The sequence below is a fragment of the Prinia subflava genome, chromosome 12, assembly GCF_021018805.1.
Source record: "Prinia subflava isolate CZ2003 ecotype Zambia chromosome 12, Cam_Psub_1.2, whole genome shotgun sequence".
Classification (NCBI taxonomy): domain Eukaryota; kingdom Metazoa; phylum Chordata; class Aves; order Passeriformes; family Cisticolidae; genus Prinia; species Prinia subflava.
The window spans coordinates 20003988-20024825 of NC_086258.1; the positions used below are offsets into that span (position 1 = coordinate 20003988).

The 20838-nt window shown below is 51.8% G+C and overlaps 4 protein-coding genes across 5 annotated transcripts; 2 read left to right on the plus strand and 2 right to left on the minus strand.

The window, feature by feature from the left end:
- Positions 1-408: 408 nt before the first annotated feature.
- LOC134556817 (uncharacterized) lies at positions 409-6561 on the plus strand. 2 transcript variants are annotated; one of them, XM_063409164.1, is made up of 5 exons: positions 409-557; positions 1149-1270; positions 3136-3234; positions 3686-3850; positions 5237-6561. In XM_063409164.1, the coding sequence occupies exons 1-5, from the start codon at positions 470-472 to the stop codon at positions 5381-5383; spliced, it is 621 nt and encodes a 206-aa protein (XP_063265234.1). In that variant the 5' UTR covers positions 409-469; the 3' UTR covers positions 5384-6561. The 2 variants fall into 2 exon arrangements, with proteins under 2 accessions (XP_063265234.1, XP_063265233.1); XM_063409163.1 differs by having other exon boundaries at positions 410-557; positions 1047-1270.
- Positions 6562-6704: 143 nt separating this feature from the next.
- MRPL27 (mitochondrial ribosomal protein L27) lies at positions 6705-9923 on the minus strand. The gene is made up of 4 exons (XM_063409165.1): positions 9838-9923; positions 8301-8423; positions 7539-7606; positions 6705-7128 (listed from the first exon to the last, which is right to left on the minus strand). Exons 1-4 carry the CDS (start codon positions 9857-9859, stop codon positions 6922-6924), a joined length of 420 nt encoding a protein of 139 aa, XP_063265235.1. The 5' UTR covers positions 9860-9923; the 3' UTR covers positions 6705-6921.
- Positions 9924-9971: 48 nt separating this feature from the next.
- Positions 9972-14812, plus strand: EME1 (essential meiotic structure-specific endonuclease 1). Its single transcript, XM_063409160.1, has 8 exons — positions 9972-10736; positions 10818-10945; positions 11117-11209; positions 11625-11746; positions 11980-12112; positions 12638-12753; positions 13780-13969; positions 14312-14812. The coding sequence occupies exons 1-8, from the start codon at positions 10061-10063 to the stop codon at positions 14486-14488; spliced, it is 1635 nt and encodes a 544-aa protein (XP_063265230.1). The 5' UTR covers positions 9972-10060; the 3' UTR covers positions 14489-14812.
- A 1433-nt stretch (positions 14813-16245) lies between these two features.
- LRRC59 (leucine rich repeat containing 59) lies at positions 16246-20510 on the minus strand. The gene is made up of 7 exons (XM_063409161.1): positions 20303-20510; positions 19919-19978; positions 19245-19403; positions 18835-18939; positions 18189-18261; positions 17597-17770; positions 16246-17047 (listed from the first exon to the last, which is right to left on the minus strand). The coding sequence occupies exons 1-7, from the start codon at positions 20405-20407 to the stop codon at positions 16806-16808; spliced, it is 918 nt and encodes a 305-aa protein (XP_063265231.1). The 5' UTR covers positions 20408-20510; the 3' UTR covers positions 16246-16805.
- Between the last annotated feature and the right edge of the window lie 328 nt (positions 20511-20838).

Here is a 20838-nt window from a genome sequence, read left to right on the forward strand (position 1 = left end):
CCGCGGGCTGAGTCCAGTTACACCCTGGCAGCCGGTCCCTGAAGCTACCCGGATCCTTAGCGTTGACATAGCACTTAATTAAGGTGTTAATCAGCTAATGAGCGGGCACCTCCTGTCCCCTTGTGCTGGGTCTGTGGGGCTGCACTGCTTGAGGCCAGGAGCCTCTCGCGGCACAGCCCAGCTTTCCTTTCGCAGGAGCGGGACAGCGCCGGGGCTGTCCCGTGCCCGCTGCTCCCGGCAGTGCCCCGCAGCCCGGCTGCCGCTCGGCGGGACCGCGGGGCTCCGCTCACCGCAGCGGGCGGCCGGGGCACCGCGGATGAGCCGGGCTGGCCCCGACGCGTGTGCGAAGGGCGAGCCCCGGGAGCCCCGCGGCGGAGCCCGCCCGCCCCGGCCCCGCCCCGCCCCGGCCCGCCCCTCGCGGGCTGTGGGGCGCGGGCGGCGGCCAGGGGCCGGCGGCGGCGGGGTCGGCATGGCGCAGCTGGCGGAGGGCTCGGGCCACACAGCGACCGCCGGCGCCAGCATGGACAACAACGTCCTGGCCATCGTCATCGCCGCCAGTGAGTGGCGGGCGGGGGCTGCGGCGGGGCCGGGAGCGGAGCGGGGGCGGCCGCCGGGCGGGATCGTCCTCTGCCGGTGCCTCCCGGGCTGTGCCGATAAGGCGATACCTGCGGGGGGCGGTGGTCGCTGCTGCAGCCGGTCCCAGTCCGGGGGGCTCCCGCTGGATCGCGGGATTGGGGCCGGAGCGGGGCAGGGGCCGGCGGGGGCTGGCGGTGCCGGTGGGCTCCGCGGAGCCGCGGGTTCCCGGGAGACCGGAACACGGGCGAACCGGCGCCCTGCCGCGGTGCTGAGTGAGCCGAGAACCCCGGGCCAGAGACGGCGGGTGCCCGTGCCGGTCCCCGCGGGTCGGTCCCCGCCGCCGCGGTCCGGGATGCGGCGAGCCCCTCCTGGCTCTGCAGGCTGTTCTCAGTCTCGCAGGGAGGGAGCTGTTGGGCACAAAGGGACTTTGCCGCTCTCGGGACGGGCAGCAGGTGCAATCGGCTTCTCAGGGGCTTCTCCAGGCGGCGGCCACGCGGCGAGAGCGGGCGGCAGGAGGAGGCCCGCGGGCCCGTCGAAACACCGGTCCTCTCGCCTCTCCCGTCTCTTGGCAGCGGTGTCCACCTCCGTCTTCATCGTGGCGATCCTCATCCTGCTGCTGCTCTTGTACCACCGGGACCCCATGTGCTGCCAGTTCCTCTGCTCCTGCCGCCTGTTCCAGACCCCCAGCCAGTATGTGAGTGTCCTCAGAGTCCTCCCTCTCTTTCTCCTGTCCGCGAGTCCCCCTCTGTCCCCCGAGCTCCTGTCCCCCTGTGCTGGGTCTGTGGGGCTGCATTGTCCTGCAGCCTGGCTGGGACTGCTGATGGACCTGGGTCCTCCAAGCAGAGCTGGGCTCTGCCACCTCCTTGCTCCCACTCTATCCAAGAAATTCATCCACCCACCCACCCAATCCTGCCTGGCTGTGCCGTTGTCGTTGTATCTCCAAGGCCCAAGACTAAAAGGCTTCCCTGCTCTCCACACGGCTCAGGGGGGAGGTTCTCCTCCCCCTGCACAGTCATGTGTGGGGTTAGGCTGTGCTTTATAGGAAGGGGCTCAGCAGGGAATGGAGCTGGAAGCTGAGGGCAAAGGCAGACAAAGCCACCCGCATCCCTGACAACTGGCTCTCTTGTGCACAGCTCCTGGGGAAGCAGCAGTGAGACACAAAGCCCTTTTGCTTGCATCTGTAATTTCCTGGGGCTGGCTTTCAACTAGGGAAGCTGATGAAAAAAGAGCAGCGTGTGTAGCCAGCGTTGCTTTTGTGGCAGTGACTGCCTGGGGAAAGCTCAGCTTCCAGAGCTGCAAGGATGGCTCTTGAGGGGAGGGCTGCAGGTACCACTTTGCAGTCTCTAGGAGATGAGTGGACATTCAGCCTCACTAGCAAGGGCTGGAGAGACTAGTGCTATGAAAGGCAAATCTAATAGTCCAGCACAGGCTGGGAAGTCCCCAGCAGAAATCACAGTGGAAATAGGCTGCACTGATGGTGTCCTTGTCTGATTGTCTCCACTCCTTTCCCTCTCTTCCCTCCTGTTGCCTGCCCATGGAACATGCTGGGAGCAGGCCCTGCTGCTGTGCTGCCTTGCCCTGTGGAGCTGCTCCCTCAGGCAGAGTGGGATGCTCCCTGAGCTCTGAGGTGGAAACTTCAAGCAGGCATCTTGCCTTTAGCAAAGGGCAGTATGGAAGGGTGGATGCAAAGATTTATATATGAAAAGGGAACATATATAGAATGTATTTCCTTCAGAAAAAGAGAAGCAGTTGTAGTGTGTGAGGAGCTTGTGGGCAGGAATAGTTGCACTGGTTTTGCTCATCAGTTACTGAACCAACAGCTGGGTGCTGTTTCCCTGCAGCTTCTGTAGCTGTGCTGCAGGGCCAAGACAAACAGTTGCTTGGTTATTAAGAGCAGAAGTAAATCCTCACAGTTCTCCCTGCGCATCCCTGGTTGCCCTGGGAGTCTCTGGGCTGGTTTCTGCTGGCAGAGATGGGGTTTTCTAAGAACAAGGTACAGCCATGGTTCAAGTCCTGGCTCTGGCTCGAGGGGCTGTTCTCTGTGAACAGGATTTCTGCTGTTGCTCAACACTGGAACAAGACAGCTTGGGAACAGCACAGCTATTGCCCTGCAGATTTGCTTGCTGCATTATCCTGAAATGACAGCCTCAGTAGATAAGAGCTTACAAATTCTGTAACCCTGAGCATGTGATGGAGCTGTTATCTACACCAGTGGAATAGCTGGGTTGTTTTTTGTTGTCCCCCAAAAAGAGATGGTTCTTCTGATTTTCAGTGAAACCCTGCCCTGGGGCCCAGACTGTCCCTCTGGCTGTGCTCTGCTCCAGCTGGCTCCAGCCCTTGGAGCAGACCCTGCACTGCCAGGGGGGATGAGCAGAACTGTTGGTATCACTGACCAGGCAGGGGCTGCTGCCAGCAGCGAGAGCTGCAGGACCCTCATGCAGAGGGAGCAGCTCTTCCTCTGCTAGGGTGCTGCTGTCCCATGAGAGCTGGCTGAGCCCTGCTTCTCTGCCAGGAAGGATGTGAGGGATTTTGGCTCTGCTCATGTCCTCCTCATTCCAGGACCACCCCCCGCCCTACTTCCGCAGCAGCCAGCAGCTGGTGGGACCCCAGCCCGGAGCGTCCCGGCTGGAGAGCGCTGCGGAGAACCCCGGCATGCAGGTGATGGCAGGGGCCCTGCTGGGAGCTGGGCGGGAGTGGGAGCAAAGGTGCTCATGGCCTTGGAAAGCGACTCTGGTTATGGGGTTTGCCTGGGGCAAAAGGTGCTGGGCAGCGTCTTCTGGTGCTATCCCACAGCTTTGGGAAGTGCTGCCTGTAAAAATCCCGGGCGCAGGCGGCATGTGGGGGGAAGGAATATTGCAGAGGACACCACAGTGCCCTGAGGTGTTTGGGTGTGAAGTGCCAGTGGTGTATCCTGGGGTTTGTATCCTGCATCGCAGGTCGTGGCGTGATTCCTCCTGGGAGGGCGGAAATCCTCTCTGGGTGTTCAGAGGAGCCCAGAACTGCCTACAGCTTTGAACCCTGAATTAACTCAAGGCGGCATCAGGACATGAACTTGTAGTGATGAGAGCCACCACCACACTGACCCTTTTCTGGGGATGGGTGTTTTTAGGGAGACGAGCTCTTCTGTGTCGGACCCCCCAGCACGTACCAGCTCCCGCCCTGGGAGCAGCCCCGCCTGCCCAGCTACGAGAGCGTGCGGAAGAAAGATCGCCAGCGGGAAATCCACCAGATGATTGCCGACAGGTTTGGGCTGTGGGCAGAGCCTTCCCAGGAGGTGAGCTCCCCTCCCTGCACTGGGGGCTGGCAGAAGCCCATGGCAGTCACCACTGTGGTCGGTATCTCTGTCTTGCTCCAGCAGTTGGTGGTAGCTGAGGACTCTGTGCTCTGTGATTGCCTTCCCCTGATAGCTTTTACCTCTGGGAAAGCACAAAGTGTATCTGGAGGCTCCTTTGGTGTACATCTGTGCTGGTTAATGATCCATCTCCCCTCCCCCAGTGCATTTGCAGAAATGCCTGTACCAGGAGGCAGGGCAGAGCCCCAGGGAGAAAGGGCAGGCTCTATCGGATCACCTGCTCCACACAAGTCTAAGCTGGGAGCATTATATTTTGATCTCTAAGGCTTTCATGGGTCCTTGCTTCCTTCTCCCTGTGGGACACTCCTGATGAGACCCCTTGCTATTACCTTGAAGTGTTTATGGCTTATTTATGAGCAGAGACTTTGCTTGTTATGATATTTAAGATTTGCACTCCCACAATAGAACAGGGAAAAGGGAGTGCATCCTGCAGAGTAGGTCCTGTGGCAGCATCCTGAGACACTCCTGTTCAGAGACCTCATTGCCTAAAGCAGAGCAAACACGTTTGAAACCCTGAGTAAAGCATTAAAAGTTCACTGATTTATCTGGATTTTGAGCTCTTAAAGCTGTACCCTAAAGCCTGGCATAGTCAGCCCTTGCCACTCAGTGTTTGGAGCTATATCTAATGACACTGCCTGAGAAGTACCAGCCTGATATAGTGGAAGGTGTCCCTGCCCATTCAAGGGTTGGAACTGGATGATGTTTAAGGTCCCTTGCAACCCAAACCATTTTTTGATTCTATGAAAGCTGGGCAGTGAGGGCACAGGAGAGTAAAGCTCCAAAGACAAGTAGTTGAGGAACAGCACTGGAGGCTTTTCCACAACATCCTCATGCCCCTTCCTGTCACCTGTGGGGAGAATGCTAGCCCAGCTCTGCCAAAATAAATGTGACAAAGCCTGGAGATTCCTCTCTCTGTGCAGTGAGACTTGCTGAAACCTGGGCACAGCACCTGGTTTGCAGGTACTTGTATAAACCCCAGTAATTTTCTTTAGTCAAGGGAACACAAATGACAGCCCCGTCTCAAAGTCAAATTTGTTCTGGCCTTCTGCCAAGTCCTTGAAGGAGAACAGGGAAGAGCAGGAACGTGGCACAGAGTGTGAGGGGAGAATGTGTCTCCAGCAGGTTCGTGCTGTGTTCCAGAACAATGCTCTCATCTCCAGGTGCTCTGTTCCCCAGCTGGAGCACTGCGGGGGTTTCATTTCAGGCTGGTGGCAGTCGTGAGGCTTTTCATCCGCTCTGCAAGAAGAGGTGGGATAATCTCCTGGTTATTTCTGATCCACTGTAATGCTCTTCCTCTCTCCTCAATAGATGCCACCTCCTTATGAGCATGCTCTGAGGCATCCTCCAGCTTTCTCAGGAACAGGAATGAGCTCAGAGGCCTTGGACAGACATGGTGTTCCAGACCCCCTCCATGCCCCCCTCAGCTACCAAACTCAGCGAAACACTGCGGTGTAAGGCCTTGGCCTCAGAGTACTGCTGCTTCCTGTGCTGTCAGCAACAGAAGTGCCTGGGATACAATCTTCCTCCACAGGGAATGGCCAAACCTTCGCCCAGATCCACAGTCAGCTGAGACACAGGCAAGCCCAACCCAGCCATCAGTGCTATCCCTCTTGGGGCACAAGGACAGCCACAGAGCCACTGCAGAGGAACCAGGGACGTCTCCTCACTCCTCTCTGGCAAACACCAAAGTCAAAGGTGCAGCTGCTGGAGCTGCACAAGGCAAAGCCAAGGGGAAGGTCTGCTGGGCCAGAGCTCCTCAGGAGCAGCATTTCATACCTCTGTGAGGCAGCACTGCTGGCTGCACAAAGGCTCAGACCTCAGGCAGGGTGGTGGTGTGCTGCTTCACCCGTTTCTTTGGTTATCAAGTGTTTTATTGTACCTGGATTGCTACAGGTGGAAATCCTCACCTGTGAGTGGCAGAGGGGACGTGCTGTGGCACCAACGGCCTCTGTGACCGACAGCAGCACCCCACAGACCCCACACACAGATCTGGAGGGGCTCCATGGGTTATACCCGGGTATGGACCACCAAGATGAACCATGGGACTGCGTGTGCAGCATGGGAAAGGACAGATGCATGGACTAACAGCTGGAGTCTGCATGAAGACTGTGAAGCACAGGTGGACACACGTGCCTGACCCAGTTCACCTGGTCTTCTGCAGAGTAGAAAAATTGTCTAAATAATGTCAACACCAGTGTCCTTACACTACTGATTTTGATAACCTGTTTTCTACTGCAGTCAATGTTTCAAATTGTTTACAAACCTGTAGATAAAATGAGATCAGTTAGCTTGGGCACAACACATTGAGGCTCCTTTATTTTGAGCAATACAAGCTCAAAAATGTCACATAATGACTCAAAAGGATGGAGCATCCTGGATGCTGCTTTATCATACATCTCCAGCTGCTGAGCTGCAAGTACCAGTCCAGATTTGGACATCTTGCTAGGTCCCCTGAACTTGGTAATGAGTTAGTTAGGCCTGTGAACTTGTCTCATACGGCCAGTGAATGTAACACTCAGATACTTAAGTTAACCATTGAGGTGAGTGAGGTAGAGGGAAAAATCCATCTTCCTGGCACACAGCATTAGGTGCAGGTGGAATACTGCTCTGCAGGATTGTGAATTAAGGCACAAAGAGAACAGTAATGACTAAAAATGAGCAAAAGTAGAGGGAATTGTTAGCAGGACAAACACTGACACAAGAGTGATTGGAGAGGGAATTCATCCAGCCGCACAACAGAGCAGGCTCTCCGGATATTAAATGACCATTAAACACATTCCATGAGCAGCCAAGACCTCCAGCTGCCCTACAGCATTTATTAAACACTCTTTAAAAGGCCAGCAGGTGATCTCAGTGCCTGAACACAAATCCCAAGTGCTTCAGGAGCAAAACCGAGTTCTAGAATGGTATCTTCAGAGGCACTCTTGTCTTCAGGTGCCAGTACAGCTGCAGTGGTCTGTCCTGTCCATCTGTGCCCACATGACACAGCAGCTTCACAGCATGGTGACGAGTTTGAAGGTCCCCACCTCTGTGGTAGGGACAACACTGATGAAAGTTTTATAAAGGACTGCTCCCTTGGGCAGCTGGCAGATCACATCCCTGCTCTCGCTGCTGCGGGGCGGGGGCACGTAGACCTCCTTGGTGTATCTCACAATCCCATCTTCCAGGGCATACAGTGTCTTGTTCCGGCCCATCCCGACCTGGGAGAGCATGGGGAGAGCATTAGGAAGGAGAGGCTGGAGTTGCACAGCTAAAGCAGATCTGATTGTTGGTCTGCCTTGTTTGACATCCTGGCTTCAACAGCATCTGTTGCTTTTTAAAAATAAAAATCCCACAATTTGCTTCCAGCAATCAGTTTGGAGTGGTGCTCAGTGGGAGACACGAGACACCCGTTCCACCCTGAGTGGAAGTGCCCAGTGAGGTCACAGAACTGTTCTGGGACATCCATAACTCCCCTGAGCCCCACAGGCGAGGCTGTGAGCAGGCTCTGTGACTAACACCACACACACAGCGATGAGCATTGAGACTGAGACTGAAAGGGAGGAGACAGTGACTGTGGGGCTCTCAGGGGCTGCTGTTCTCTGGGAACCAAAGAGAGAAAAGGCCTTACGTGAGCGCCGGGGTGCCAGCGGATCAACCGCTGCGTGGCCAGAATGTTCCCTGCGTGGACAAACGCGCCTGCAAGAGAGTGACACAGTCAGACTGCACAGAAACAGCTCCCCTGAGCCCTGGCAGAGCACAAGTGACTCCAGGACTTGCAAATCTCAGCTTTTTGTAGGCATTTTCTACGGAAAAATTACTTCAAATGCTAAAAGCATCTGAACAAAAATGCTGTTAGCTGGAAATAAAAGGGCAATGGATAGATCATAGCAAAAAGTCAAATCTTTGAAAAGATTGCTTCTAGGGTACATTTTCTGGCTGCTGAAAGCATTTGTTTTATTTCCTTTACATTGGTATGTTTCCATCAGCAAAGCTAATAATTTTTAAGCACTCAACTGCAAGAATCTGCACTCTGGCTTCTGCTAAGCCTTTTAATTCTCTCCTTTGTAAACACTGGAAATGCTCAGTTTTTCCACCCAGCGTGGGAGGAAAGTGCAGTGCCATTAGGAGGTGTCCCACAGTGTCCCCTCCTCCTGGGCCCTCTGGAGAGGCAAAGGTAGAACCAAAGAACGTTTTCTGTAGGCAATTTTGGCTGGCAGCCCTGCCGGGGGGAGCTGACTCACCCTGCCCTCCCACCAGTGACCCTTGATCACTCAGTTTCACTGATCCTCCCCTCCTCCTTCTCCTGGAAAAGTGCCCTGCACACGACCCTTATCAGGGGAGAGAAGCTGTGAAAACCCCAGTGAAATGCAAATCAGGTACTCAGACCTACCTTCCACTTTTTTGAACCCATAGCGTTTCCCGGGGCTGCGGCCACCCAGGTTCTTGGAGCTGCCCCCACTTTTCTTAGAAGCCCATCTGACAGCAACCAGGCTTGTAGGGGGAGTGGTTAGAACTGGGTTAGGAGAAAGAACAACATCATCAGCTGGAAAAACTATCCTGCATCACTCCCTCTGTCAGATGTAAAGGACAGCAGTTAATACAGGCTTTAAAATTAAAGGCAAAGGAAAGCCCTGGGAGAAACAAAAAGCACTTCCAAGATAAATTAGACCAAAATGGTTTAAGTTCCTTGAAAAAAGGCCACATCTCAAGTGCTGCTGCTGCTGCCCAGGTAAGAATAAAACTCTCAGCAACAATGCTAAATGACGTGCACAAATTCCTGTTTCAGTCTTGTAAAATGCAGCACAGATGGCACTGGTTGCTGTGGGTTGCTCTTACAGTGTTTTGAGAAAAGATGAGTGTGATTTGTTTCAGGTTCCCCTTTGACCAAATGGCATTTACTTACACAGTTACCTCCTGAAATCTTACAAATGAGCAGACTTCTGGAAAATATATAAACATCTATGACCAGCCAGAAACGGTCTGAGGAGGATCCAGAAGGAGCATAAAGGTTGGACTTGCTGGTATTTGAGGTCTTTTCCAACCTTAGTGATTCTGTGATTCTATTATTAAAGGCTCTAAGAAGGAACACAGAGCCCTGGGAGTGGTAAAAAGGCAGTCTGGAACACAGTTTTTTCATTAATCCTTCCAGTTTAAGGAAGTGTTTAAGGCCAGGTTGAACAGGGCTTGGAGTAAGCTGGTCTAGTGAAATGTAGGGGGTAGGAACTGGGTGATCCTGAAGTTCCCTCCCAACCCATTTCATCATTATCTTAAAAATCTCCTCAGTACCACCTTTCATGCAGTTAGGAGACAAAGCTAATTTTTCTGAGTCCCTCTATTTAGCCTGTTAAGCAGCAGGTTAGTGCAGAACAGTGCTTATCTTGTTTCCTGAACCTAAGCAGACCACCAGTTTAACTCAATTAAATCATCACTAATTACTCAGTGAGCTGGAAACGTCGCATCACTGGAAGTGTTCAAGCCCAGGATGGAGGGGGCTACTGCAACCTGGTCTGATGGAAGTCATCCCTGCCCATAGCAGGAATTGGAACAAGATCATCTTTAAGGTTCCTTCCAAACCAAACCTGTCCATAATTCTATGAAATACTGTTGAGGAAAACAAAACCCCCTTAAGCCTCCGAGACCTAAAAAGTTACGGGAAATTAGACAAAGACGAACTATAGTTGCAGTTTTACATACACAAACCCGCCCATCACCACAGCCCCGCCTCAGCTCCAGGCAAAGGCGAAAGCCTCAGCCTCGCGCTACTGGCGGTGACATCCCACCGGGGGCGCGACATCCCGCGGGGTGACCTCCCTGGGCCACCTTCTCCCGAGCTCATCCCTCTCGCCGCACGGCCAGACCCCCGCTCCCCGCCCCTCAGAGGGCAGTGCGCTGACACGGGCAGTGAGCTGACACGGGCCCTCACTCACACAGCCGTCCCAGCGCCGCCATCTTGATGGCGCCGCTTCCCCTTCCTCTTCCCGCTGGGAAGGCGACGCGCACGCGCGCCCGCCGGGCGGCGATTGGTCCAAAGGCTCGCGACGGCGCACGCTCGGACCAATCACCGCCCACCGCACGCGCGTTCGGGCCAACCAGCGGCCGGCGCGGGCTTTCCCCTCAGGCGGGCGCGGGTGCTCTGAGGAGACGCGGGGGATGGCGGAGAGCGAGTCGGGGTCTGAGAGCAGCGAGGAGGAAAACCTGCCCTCCTTGGCACACCTGCTGCAGCCGTCCCCATGCTTCGGCGAGACGAGCCGCCCGCCGCCGCCATCTCCTGATCCTCAAGCGGCGGAGGTTGTCAAGATGGTGAGCAGCGAGAGCGAAGAGACGGATGATGAAGTGATGGACGTCGTCCATTTGCCTGAGAGCGTCGAGATGAGGGTGAGAGCGGATCCTGAGCCTTTCAACCTGGGCACTGGCGATACAGGAGAGGCATGTGGGCTTGGTGCTAGTGATGACCCGATGACTCCTGGGAGCGAAGGGCTGCGGGAAATCCCGGCGCCGTCTGGAGAAATGGCTTGTGACAGTGAGAATGGCACACGCAGTGCTGAGAGATCCTCCTTGAGCTCCTTGCCAGTCGACTCAGACAGGCCTAGTAGCCCCCCGATAAACAGAGAAAGGCCAGAAACATCGCTCCCTCTCAAGAAGCGACAATATAGTCAGAAGGAACGGGAGGCAATCTGCCAGAATGCGTGGCAGAGAAGGAAGGAGCAAGAAGCAAAGAGAAGGGAGCAGGAGGAGGAGAAGGAGAGGAAGAGAGCCGTTGCCAAGGTGCTGAAAGCTCAGCGGCCAGGAGAGTGCCAGAAATACATAACAGTGGTGCTAGATCCAGGTAGTTGTCCTCACAGCCTGCACCTGCCTTGTATTGACTGTTGTCTTCTCTCTGAAGGCCTGACCCGTGCATCGATTTCAGTCATCTTACAGGTAAAAGGTGGCGAGCAGATCCATAGTGCTTTGCAGGCTGCCGGTTATTCCTGCGTGTTTGAGAACCACGATGTTCCCTGCAGCATCACCTGGAGGAGAAAGACAGTGTCATCACAGGTATGCCAGCAAAATGTTGATAATCTTGCCCTTTTCTTCATGTGTTGTTTGCAGTCGTTAGTATTTAGCAACCCAAGTAAACACCTTCTAATCTCGCTGCTCAGAGCTCTGAGTGGGAGTCTGAGTGAATTCTAAGCAGACTGAGGCCTGTTTGTTTTCATATCTGAACAGATGGGAGGAGGAGATGAATGGACAGAAGAACCAAATGTCCTGGTTCTGCTTGGCTTGGAGGAGTTTTTGTCCATGGCTCACAGCTACAAGCAAGTGAGAACACTTATGACTTTTGTGCTCCTGAACATGCCTTGATGCAAAAACATTGTCATCCCTCTTGGTTTGGCAGGAAGGTTTTGGGGTGGGAGGAATGCAGGGTTTCACTCAAACCAAAATCTGGGTTTAGGAGCCATTAATGGGTTGTATAGTGTGAAGTTCTTACAAACTTTCTTTGCTAGTTAAAATTTTTCACACATTCTTGAAGAGTTACATTGTTACATCAAGGGGGTTTATATTATTTCTTTCTTTCTGCTCTAACTTTACATGGGATCAAGTTTTGCCTGCTTGCCCTGAAGAGCAAGGGTGAACAGACTCCTCTGCAGTGCTACAACCAGGGCCATGATTTGCTGAGCTTCTCTGTGTGCCTCAAAATGCTTTAACTCCTTATTTTTCCCATTCATTTTTGTAGAATGCTGATGGCTGTGCAGAAAAGCAGAAGGAGACCCTGCAGAGTTTTGTAGCTCATGCGATGGAGAAAATGCCTGGGAGAATTCTGGCTCTGGCAGTAGTTGGAGTAGAAAATTATTTCAGGTCAGACTTCTTCCCTCCAAATGTTTCTGTGTTTTCTCTGGCCTTGAAAAATGCCATAGGTTATATGTTAATTCCTTCTAGCAACGACTGGAGTATGAGAGGTATTCCCAGAATTGGAATAATTAATTATCTGGGAATAACTAATAATCTGGCAATAATAATCACTTTTTATACAGAAACAGAAGCAAAGGTCCATCCAGACTGTCACCCCAGTCTTACTTTACTCTTTTTAGGTCTCTCCAAGTTCAGCCAAAACAAAGGCTGCGACAGACAGCAGCAAGCAGGAATCAAGAGAAACGGGGAGAAAGGAGAAAAAAGGAGGTTAAGGATTCTGGCCTGAACTTATCCAGAATGGATGTGAAAGAAGTGAGTGCTTTTAAAACAGACATACAGACATGCAGCCATCATCTGTTGTCTCCCAGTATTTGAACATTTGACCCAGTCACACAATTTTGTGGATGGGAGTATGGGCTTTCATTATTCCTTAGTCCATCAGTCTGAACAGAGCTCTTTGGGCTCAGCTCCCCGTGCTCAGCCCTGTACCTGCTCCCACACAGACTGATGTGTCTCATTCACCTGCACACTGAGGTCAGTCTCAGCACCTCCTGCTCTTCATGGCCTACTGACAAAGCCCACTGGTGATGGCCTGTTTGGAACAAGAGCCAAGAGCAGCTGAGGCAGCTCAGAGGACACCGAGGTGATATTAACTGTCAGCAGGCAGACTGCCTCTAAATACTTCAGTGTCTGAAGTTAACTGTTCTCAAAATGGAAAGAGAGTGAAGGTTCTTGTCCTGCAGCAGGACGTTTGTGACCCTTTTCTGCTTCAGACAAAACCAGAATTTGATGCAACAAGACTGATTGTGCCATTTGTTGTTCCCAATGGTGATACAGGCCCTGGTGGATCTGCAGCTGAGCACACAAGTCCAAGTCAGCATTTTTGAGAGTAGTGAGGAGCTTGGGGAATATGCCACTATGTTCACAAAAGCTGTGGCTGAGGCACCGTACAAGTGAGTAAGCAGAGGAGCTTTTGTCCTACCTTTGGAGAGGCTGCACTTTAAGCTACTGGGAAGGAATAGCAGGTACAACACAGGGTATAAATGGTTCCTAAAGGCGTGGGTGGCAGGGCAGCTGCTATTGCAGCTCCTTCAGCACAGGGCTTGTTCTTGAAATGGATGTCCTGCCCACAGAGGGGTCGGGACAGACCCTGGTTTCATAGTCACAGGCTAGTTTGGGTTGGAAGGGACCTTAAAGATCATCCAATCCAACCCCCTGCCGTGGGCAGGGACACCTTCCACCAGACCAGGTTGCTTAGTGCTCCATCCAGCCTTGCATTGAACACTTCCAGGGATGGGCTATCTGCAACTTCTTTGGCCAATTTGTTCCAGTGCCTCACCACCTTCAGGTCTCACACTGGAGCCTTGACATCAAGTACAGTTCTTGTTCTGAGTCAGATTTTTGGAGTGGGAAGGGAATGTGAGTAGGGTTGGCTCTGAGAGTGCCAGCTTTTCTTCTCCAGTGTGTAACCAAGAGACGTGCCTGAGAATGAACCACTTGGCTCTGTCCATTGATAGGGAAGACAGCAGCTTGTGCACAGTGATAGCTAAGAAAGCCATCCTGTGCAGTCTCACACAATCCTGGCATTCCTATCACAGCAGCTGCTGGATTTCCATGTCAGCCATGACAAGAGGTGAGATGTCATTAAAAATGACGTCTGGAAGTGTTTTATGATGGTTGACAGCCAGATGGTGAATTCTTGTTTACCACTTTGTCTGCAAGTTGACTTGTGTCAGGATTGCTGCTGAATACAGGATTGTTTCTTTTTCAGTAGCAATCTGGGTCTTAAAGAAATTGGTAATTGTAGTGTCTGTAAAGAAAACAGGGTCAAATTGTTCATGTTTGCTTTGATGTCAGTTGTGTCTGTGACAGCTCAAGTGAGGGGTGGCGCTCTGGCTCGCTGACAACAGATGGCAGGGACAGGATTTTCTGCACAGCCTCATTGTCTCCTTTGCTTCCTCTCTCCTTGTTCTCCCCAGGCGAGAGCGAGAGAACACAGGGTTCTCTTTCTACATGGAGAAGGGCTCCTGTGGAGGGGTGAAGGTGGATCCTTCCGGAAAGGGTCTCTTGAAAGTTTGGAAGAGGCAGATACAGCAATTTAACCGTGTCAGCTCTGAGATGGCTGAGGCTATCGTGTCTGCCTACCCTTCTCCTCAGCTTCTGATCCAGGTGAGGATGCCTCAGGGATACCCAGCACTGTGCAGGCAGCCAGCTCATTCAGGGGGTGGAAGAAGTGATTTAATCAGTACTAAATTTGACACAGAGGTTCTGTATGAGCGGTTCAGTGAGTTAGTGAAGGGGCTGATTCCTTGGCATCCACTCTTCTGGCTGCCCACTGAGGGAGCAGCACCGGCTCCACTCTCCAAGCTCAAGATGGGACTTGGGCAGAGACCAAGTGAAAAACGAGCTGACACTGTGGAAGGGTAGAGCAGGTTCGGGTGCACAGCTCTGACTGTCTTTGCAAGCAGTGGATGCAGGAGGGTGATGCCGTTGTTCCTGTGTTGCTCTCAGGCCTATGAGAGGTGCTCCTCGGAGCAGGAGCGGGCGGACATGCTGGCCGCTATCCCAGTGCACCGCGGGGAGGGCGTGACTGCCACCTGCCGCCGCATCGGCCCCGAGCTGTCCCGCCGCATCTACCTGCACATGACGTCCCACGACCCCGACCTCTGCCTGGATCCCACTGGGTAGCACAGGGGAAAAGGGTTTCGCTGTTTGTCCGGTTAAATGTTCCGTTGTGGATTTCACTGGGTAGCTCCAGGGAACAAGGGTTTTACCGTTTCTCAAGTTCTCAGTTTTCTTCTGTGAAGAAGTGCTTAGATAACACTCATTAATCCTTGAAGCACATTTAGGCTTTATTGTAGCAGGAAGAAAGTTGGATAAAGTTGCTGAATAGCAGGAGTTCACACAAGAAAGATGATGAACAACTTCCCTAAGCACACGAGTTGCACACAGCTTATAGTACTGATGTTGTTTTATTTGTCTTTCTATAAAATAAATAATTTTGAAGAATCATCTTTGCTCCCTAACATGGTGTCTTGGACATAGACAGGTATGTCCTCTGTTGAAAGGAATATTTTCTGTTGCTCTCCTGAACTGCAAGGACTTATCTTCTTCCTCCTTTGGGACAAATCCTGATGCTAGAGCAACACAGTCCTGAGCCCCCAGCACCTGCTCTAGCGAGGTGAAGAACTTTACCTCACACAACAGCCTCTCATTGTTCTGCTGTAGCAGATGGGAATGAGTAAGACTAATTTTCAGATGTAAGTTTAGAGTGCTCTGATTCAGTCTCCAGACAGCTTAATTTAGAGAAGGTCTTGAAATCTGATTATATGTGCTGGAATTATGAGGTCTAAACAGTTGGCAGAAAAAGCTTCCTTTTAATTAGATTGGGGGCCGTGGCCTGTCTGTGCAGCCATCAGCACCTGTGTGCACACAAGTCCAGTTGGCTTTTTGTAACAGCAGTGCTCAGATGAGCACTCAGACAATTAAACTGCCACTCCCCATGTGTGGAAATTAACCCTTTAGAACCCTGTTGTCTCCAGTGGAAAAAGCCCTGCCTGCCCTGCTTGTTGCAGGCATCCAGCAGAAGCCCTGGCCTGGCCAGAAGTGCTGCTGACCTGAATCTATAAACTGTATAAGGCCAGTGCTCACCAACCTATGAACACTTGTCTGGGTGTTGGCAGGAAGGAAACATTGCTTTAGATGCTGTTTGTCATTTTCCTGAACATTTCTAGATAGGGAGTAAGGATCTTTTAAAGAATGGGATGAGTTAGATACCCAAAGCAAAGCTTAAAGGTGTTGGAAGGAAGCTTTGAAAACATGCACCCTCCTGAAGCAGAGGCAGCTCTTCCTTCTTTTTCTCTGATACTTGTGCTGCTGCTCTTTACTGTATGATATTCAGGGACCCACAATCTCATCACTGAGTTACAGAAAAAGGAAGGTTTACTGCTGTGCTGGTTTCCCCATAGCTCTGCTCCTGGCAGCAATAATCCCAGGTATGAGAAGAAGGAGTGATGCTGGGGAGCAGTGTAGGATGTCTCAGTGGAGTCTGGAGCACAGAGATTCTCTGAAAACTTGCAGTTCATTTTAGTACTCACAAAGCCCTTAAGAATATGAAAAACTCCTGCTTGATGAGGGTTTTTAAAGGAAATTTTAAAATTAATTATCTAAAATCACTTTAAAGGAAGTTCTGAATAATTCACAGACCATTGCAGAGGTGAGTTTTCCTCTCAAGGTGCAAACCACCAAACCTCCCAGCCTTCCCACAGCCCCAAGGCTTCCCCTTTCCTGCCAGCAGTGCTCCCACAGTGCCACCCAGTGCTGCTTCTGCAGCTGCAGCAGGCAGGGATTATTCCCATGTACTTGGAAATCATTTGTGGCTGTTCCTAAAAGCCCTAATTAAAATTAAAACCATGTTAACAACACAAACATCCAGTTCAGACAAATTGCTGTGAAAACTGTTGTATTGAAAAATTTCAGCTCCTTTCAATAGCACATCAGCCTCTTTGCTCCAACACAGGGATGCACAGCCATCCTACATGCTTGCAATTGGTCCTGGAGTGGGGCCTTAGTTGTTATTCCCGTACAGCCATACCACCAATTTTAGCACAAACAGAAATGAGAGCAAGGAATGGATATGTATTAAAAACCTTCCACCTCCAGCTCAGAGCTACAGCTGTCTCACCCAGGTGGCGTGAGGGCTGTTTGTTCCCATTCCTACAGACTGTCAGCTTCCTATACCTCACAATCCTGGTGGACACCACTTGGAGGCAAGGAGTGGTAACAAGTTTAGGTTAACGTGCATAAATGATGGGAGTTACAGGCCGACTGAGAGACATGCACAACAAAGATGGTTTGAACAACAGCTCTGCTCTGTGGAGTGGACCAGCAAACCAATGCTGACTGGTTCAAAGCAGTTTCATCAGAACACAATTCCATAGGAATTCTGGCTGCGTCGATGGTGGAAGGAGATGCTGACGAAGCAAGTGCCCCTCCAGGACAATCACTACTTCGAGTTGTGCTGTAGCATGTTCTGCAGGGTTTTGTGGTTCTGCAGAGCAGCCACCACGTCCTGGTAGAGGGTGTTGACGCTGACACACAGGGGTTGGTGCTGCAGCTCCGTCAGCTTGCAGGCAGCCAGGGTGCAGAGGATGCAGAAGAGCACAAAGAGCAGAACTCTCAGCACCGACCGCGACCACGAGAGCTTGTGCCGGGGGCGCTGAGTGGGACGGGAGCTGGAGGCCGGCTCTGCGTGAGAACAGGACAGAACTGAGGAGTTGATCACCTGTAACAGGCCATGCTCAAACACAAACTGCTCAGGTGAGATACTTAATCGTCCCCTGCAGTTGGCTTTTGTTGTGAACTTTCATCACTTAGCTTTGATAAATAAGTATACGTGCAGGATTTAACTGCTTGGGATGAAAAGTTTCAGATCAGTTTCACGGGCAGCAGTGAAGAGGGTGTAAAGCACCTCTGTGTTGCACAAGTTCCAATTATGCAAATGTAGACTTAAGAAAGTAGACTTTAGAAAAAGTAAACTTAAGGAAAATGAATGTAGGGAAGTTCTCATTAGGAACAGCTTGAGAACTTCCTGACTTGTAGCTCCACAGTTTGTGGGAACACAGGCAAAGGGGAAAAGGGCACAGTAGCAGAGTTTATCAGAACTCCTGTAAGTTCCACCCTACCCTCTCCCCATCGTCTCCCAGTACCTGGGCTGCATGAAAGCAATTCTGGCAGCATCACAATCTGATGACAATGAAACCTGACACAATCCCACCCAAAACAGACTCTACTTACTTCGGGTGTGCACTGTTTCCTTTTTAGTTTTCTTTTCCATCTCCTGTTTTGCAGCTTTCTGAGCATCGTACTCCCGCCTTCTGCGTTCCTTCTCCTCTGCCTTCTCTCGCTTCCGCAGCTCTCTCTCCTGAGCCTCCTTTGCTCGCTGCTCTGCTTCACGCTTCTTCTCCATTTCTGGGGGTTAACAGCAAGTTTTTCCCTTTTATGTAAAGGGTTGTCACTGTCATTTTTCTTATTACCTTATTATCCCAACTGGAATGAGGAAACCAATTAAACAGCTATCTTTTTTATCATTATTTTTAGTATTACATACCTTGCATTTTGCTGTGCTTTTTATCCATGTTTTTATAGGTAACCTATAGCACATTCCATCCTGAGATTTATCTATGCCTAGGCCAAGAAATCACATACTTACCTCTCTGCTGTCTTTCTCCCTCCAGCCCTTTTACCCTACTACTCCCTGAGTACTTTGGGTTCAGGTGGTTACAAGTATGTGTTAGATGGCAATTTGTTAGCTGGTGATCAGAATGTTTGGGTGTGTTAGAACAAGAGCAGTCCTCAGCAGACAGCACGTGGGGGTCTTTGTGCCTACCTCTCTCTGCCTGGAGTTTCTGCTGCCGTTGTCGATCCTGCTCGGACTGGATTGCTTTCATGTGCTGCAGTACCTTAAAGGGCCAAGAAAACAACCTGAGGGCTGTGCAGAAGCCTTGTGGCACAGTCAGTTCAGAACAGAACAGATTGAGTGTGGCTGAGGACAGGCAGCTGGGGCTGGCCCCCAACCCTCACCGACCCCTACAGCTATGGCTCTGGAAAGAACTCACAACTTATGTGAGTCTCTGTTTTTAAAAACCAGATCTTCCCATTAAAAACAAACGTGGCAAACTGGTGCTCAGTGATACAGAGGTTCACAGAACATTTCCATTTACGTTTGCCAGAACTTCTCCAGAAGTTTTTGTTCTATCAGCACAGGCATGGATTAATATGTCTGATTATGCCTCGACTTTCTGGCAACCAGCATTTAATCCTCTCTTAACTCCACTAATGGAGAAGCATCCTCCTCAGCCAGGTGTTTGCTCTCCACAGGCACAGCAGTAGTGCAGTCAGTACAGTGGACCTGTCCCTCACTCAAGAAACTTCAGACTCCTGCAGCAGCTGCCCAGCTGGCTAAGCAAACAGAGGAAGAATCACTGGCAAAGCCATGAAAGGAAAAAAAAATAGAATAAAAGCAGACTCCTCACCTTGACAGCAGCCTGCTTACACTGCTTCTCATCCAGACAGTCTCCTGCCACTTTAGCCAGGACGGGATCCAGGGGATTGTCCTTCAGATCCAGCCACTTCAGGTTCTGCAAAAAAGCACAACAAAGAGGAGGCTGTAAGAGCACAGCAGTCTTGGAATTATTTAAGAGAGCCAAAGCAGAAGCAAAAAACTGCTTAGTTTTCACATGAATGAAACAGGTACAGAAGATGAGCAGAGATGTTTTCAATAGATTGAGAGGATTTTCACTGAGCTGCGGTGCAGAGCCAGCTGAATTTTGGAATGGGTAGTCAGCAGGACGGATGCTTTACCAGAGAAATCAACTCCAGCAGGATCACAAGACCCTGGGCTGCTTCCCAAAGCTTTACATAACTGCTCAGCAAACACTTTTACCTTGAGCTGTGCAAAGCTGACTGGCAGGGTGACCAAGCGGTTGTTCAGAAGGTCCAGGTGCTGCAGATTGATCAGGCGGCCAAAATCCAAGGGCAGCTGTTGCAACCGATTTTTACTCAAATCCAGTTTCACCAGATGCATCAAACTGCAGAAGTCTGACTAAAACCCAAACAAAGAAAACCCAGAGAAAGCTGGTCAGCATCCTTATGGAAGAACCTCAGCGGGAATTACGTGGAGACAGCCTGCACCTCACATCAGGCACAAATCCTTGACTTAGTACAGGACTACGATGGAGGAAATCGCTCTCCTCCTTTGCCTTGGAAGATGGAGGTGACATCGTGGGACAGGTAAGACAGACTGAGAAGGTTATGGATGACAATAAGACAGGAACAAACCCGAGTCTCCACTGCTGATGAAACTCCTCTGTATTCACCTGGGGATGCTCTGGAAGGAAAGCACTGCAACCTTCACACAGTTCAACCCTGCACTCTCTCCTGCCTCAGCCAAATCCACTGCCAGCACTGACCTGTCACTGACAACGGAGTCACCCAGCCACCCCAGGGCAGGGAAAGGGCCAGTTCCACAGTGCCTGGTGAGCCTCTACTAAAGTACCAGTTATCTTTGCAAATATTTTCCAGCAGACTCATCCCCACGGAGGCTCTCTAGCACCTTACCGGCAAGGAAATGAGGTTGTTACAGGACAAATCCAAGATAGTAGCTTTCGGAAGAGCAGCCTGAAAGACAAATAAGGCACTGAATGAAATGGAGGTTCACCCGAGCCCCTCTGACACCTGCTACTTCTGCTTCGCCTCTGCGGTTTCTCCCACGTCAGTCTGTCTATCCCCCGCGGCTGCTCCGAGCTCACGTCATCTCCGGGTCCAAAAAGGTTCTTATCCCGGGACAGCAGTGAACAGCGGCTGCCGGGCCCGAGGGACACAGAGCCTCACTGCTTCAAATACCTGCAGGTCAGGTCACAAGCCCCCAGCACACCCGGCTGCCCTACACTGCCCCTTCCCGGGCTCCCCATCCCCACCGGGGGCCTGCGGCCGGAGACTCACCAGCTCCCGCACCGGCACCTCGTTCAGGTCGCAGAGGCTCAGGTCCAGCTCGTTCCCGTCCAGCTTGTCCTTGAGGCTGAGCCCCTTCCCGCTGCCCCGCGACATGGCTCCGTCGGCGGCCGCCCACGGGCGCTGCGGCTCGGCTGGCAGGGCTGAGCACAGCCCGGCACGGCCCGGCCCCGCCACCCACTTCCGCGGCCACGTCCGCGCCCGCCCCGCCAGCCGCCGCCGCGGGGCCGAGCGCGCCCGCTGCCGGCCCGGAGCGGGGCCGCAAAACACCGACAAACTGTCTTCAGGGAGGATGGTGTCTGAGGTTTGATCTCTGCGTGCTTGCAGACCTAAGCAACAAGAAAGATTTAATCCCCGAAGCAGAGCGCAGCCAATAAGATCTAAGCGCTGTCTTAGGAAGACGAATTACTTGTTGGTAGAATTGTCTTGTAAAGGTTTAAGGCTTGATCCAATGATCTCAGACTTAGTGGGAGGTTAACAAAGCTTGGGAAGAAGGATTTACTACTGATAGCGGGAACAAGGAATGC

Coding starts and splice junctions, on each gene's coding strand:
- LOC134556817 (XM_063409163.1), top strand. CDS start 470: ATGGCGCAGCTGGCGGAGGGCTCGGGCCACACAGCGACCGCCGGCGCC. Junction 558..1,046: donor GGCCATCGTCATCGCCGCCA/GTGAGTGGCGGG, acceptor TCGGCTTCTCAG/GGGCTTCTCCAGGCGGCGGC. Junction 1,271..3,135: donor TCCAGACCCCCAGCCAGTAT/GTGAGTGTCCTC, acceptor TCCTCATTCCAG/GACCACCCCCCGCCCTACTT.
- MRPL27 (XM_063409165.1), bottom strand. CDS start 9,859: ATGGCGGCGCTGGGACGGCTGT. Junction 8,424..9,837: donor GGCGGCGCTGGGACGGCTGT/GTGAGTGAGGGC, acceptor CTCCTAACCCAG/TTCTAACCACTCCCCCTACA. Junction 7,607..8,300: donor TGGGTTCAAAAAAGTGGAAG/GTAGGTCTGAGT, acceptor ACTCTCTTGCAG/GCGCGTTTGTCCACGCAGGG.
- EME1 (XM_063409160.1), top strand. CDS start 10,061: ATGGCGGAGAGCGAGTCGGGGTCTGAGAGCAGCGAGGAGGAAAACCTG. Junction 10,737..10,817: donor AACAGTGGTGCTAGATCCAG/GTAGTTGTCCTC, acceptor CATCGATTTCAG/TCATCTTACAGGTAAAAGGT. Junction 13,970..14,311: donor CTCCTCAGCTTCTGATCCAG/GTGAGGATGCCT, acceptor TGTTGCTCTCAG/GCCTATGAGAGGTGCTCCTC.
- LRRC59 (XM_063409161.1), bottom strand. CDS start 20,407: ATGTCGCGGGGCAGCGGGAAGGGGCTCAGCCTCAAGGACAAGCTGGAC. Junction 19,404..19,918: donor ACAACCTCATTTCCTTGCCG/GTAAGGTGCTAG, acceptor TTTGGGTTTTAG/TCAGACTTCTGCAGTTTGAT. Junction 17,771..18,188: donor GAAACTCCAGGCAGAGAGAG/GTAGGCACAAAG, acceptor GTTAACCCCCAG/AAATGGAGAAGAAGCGTGAA.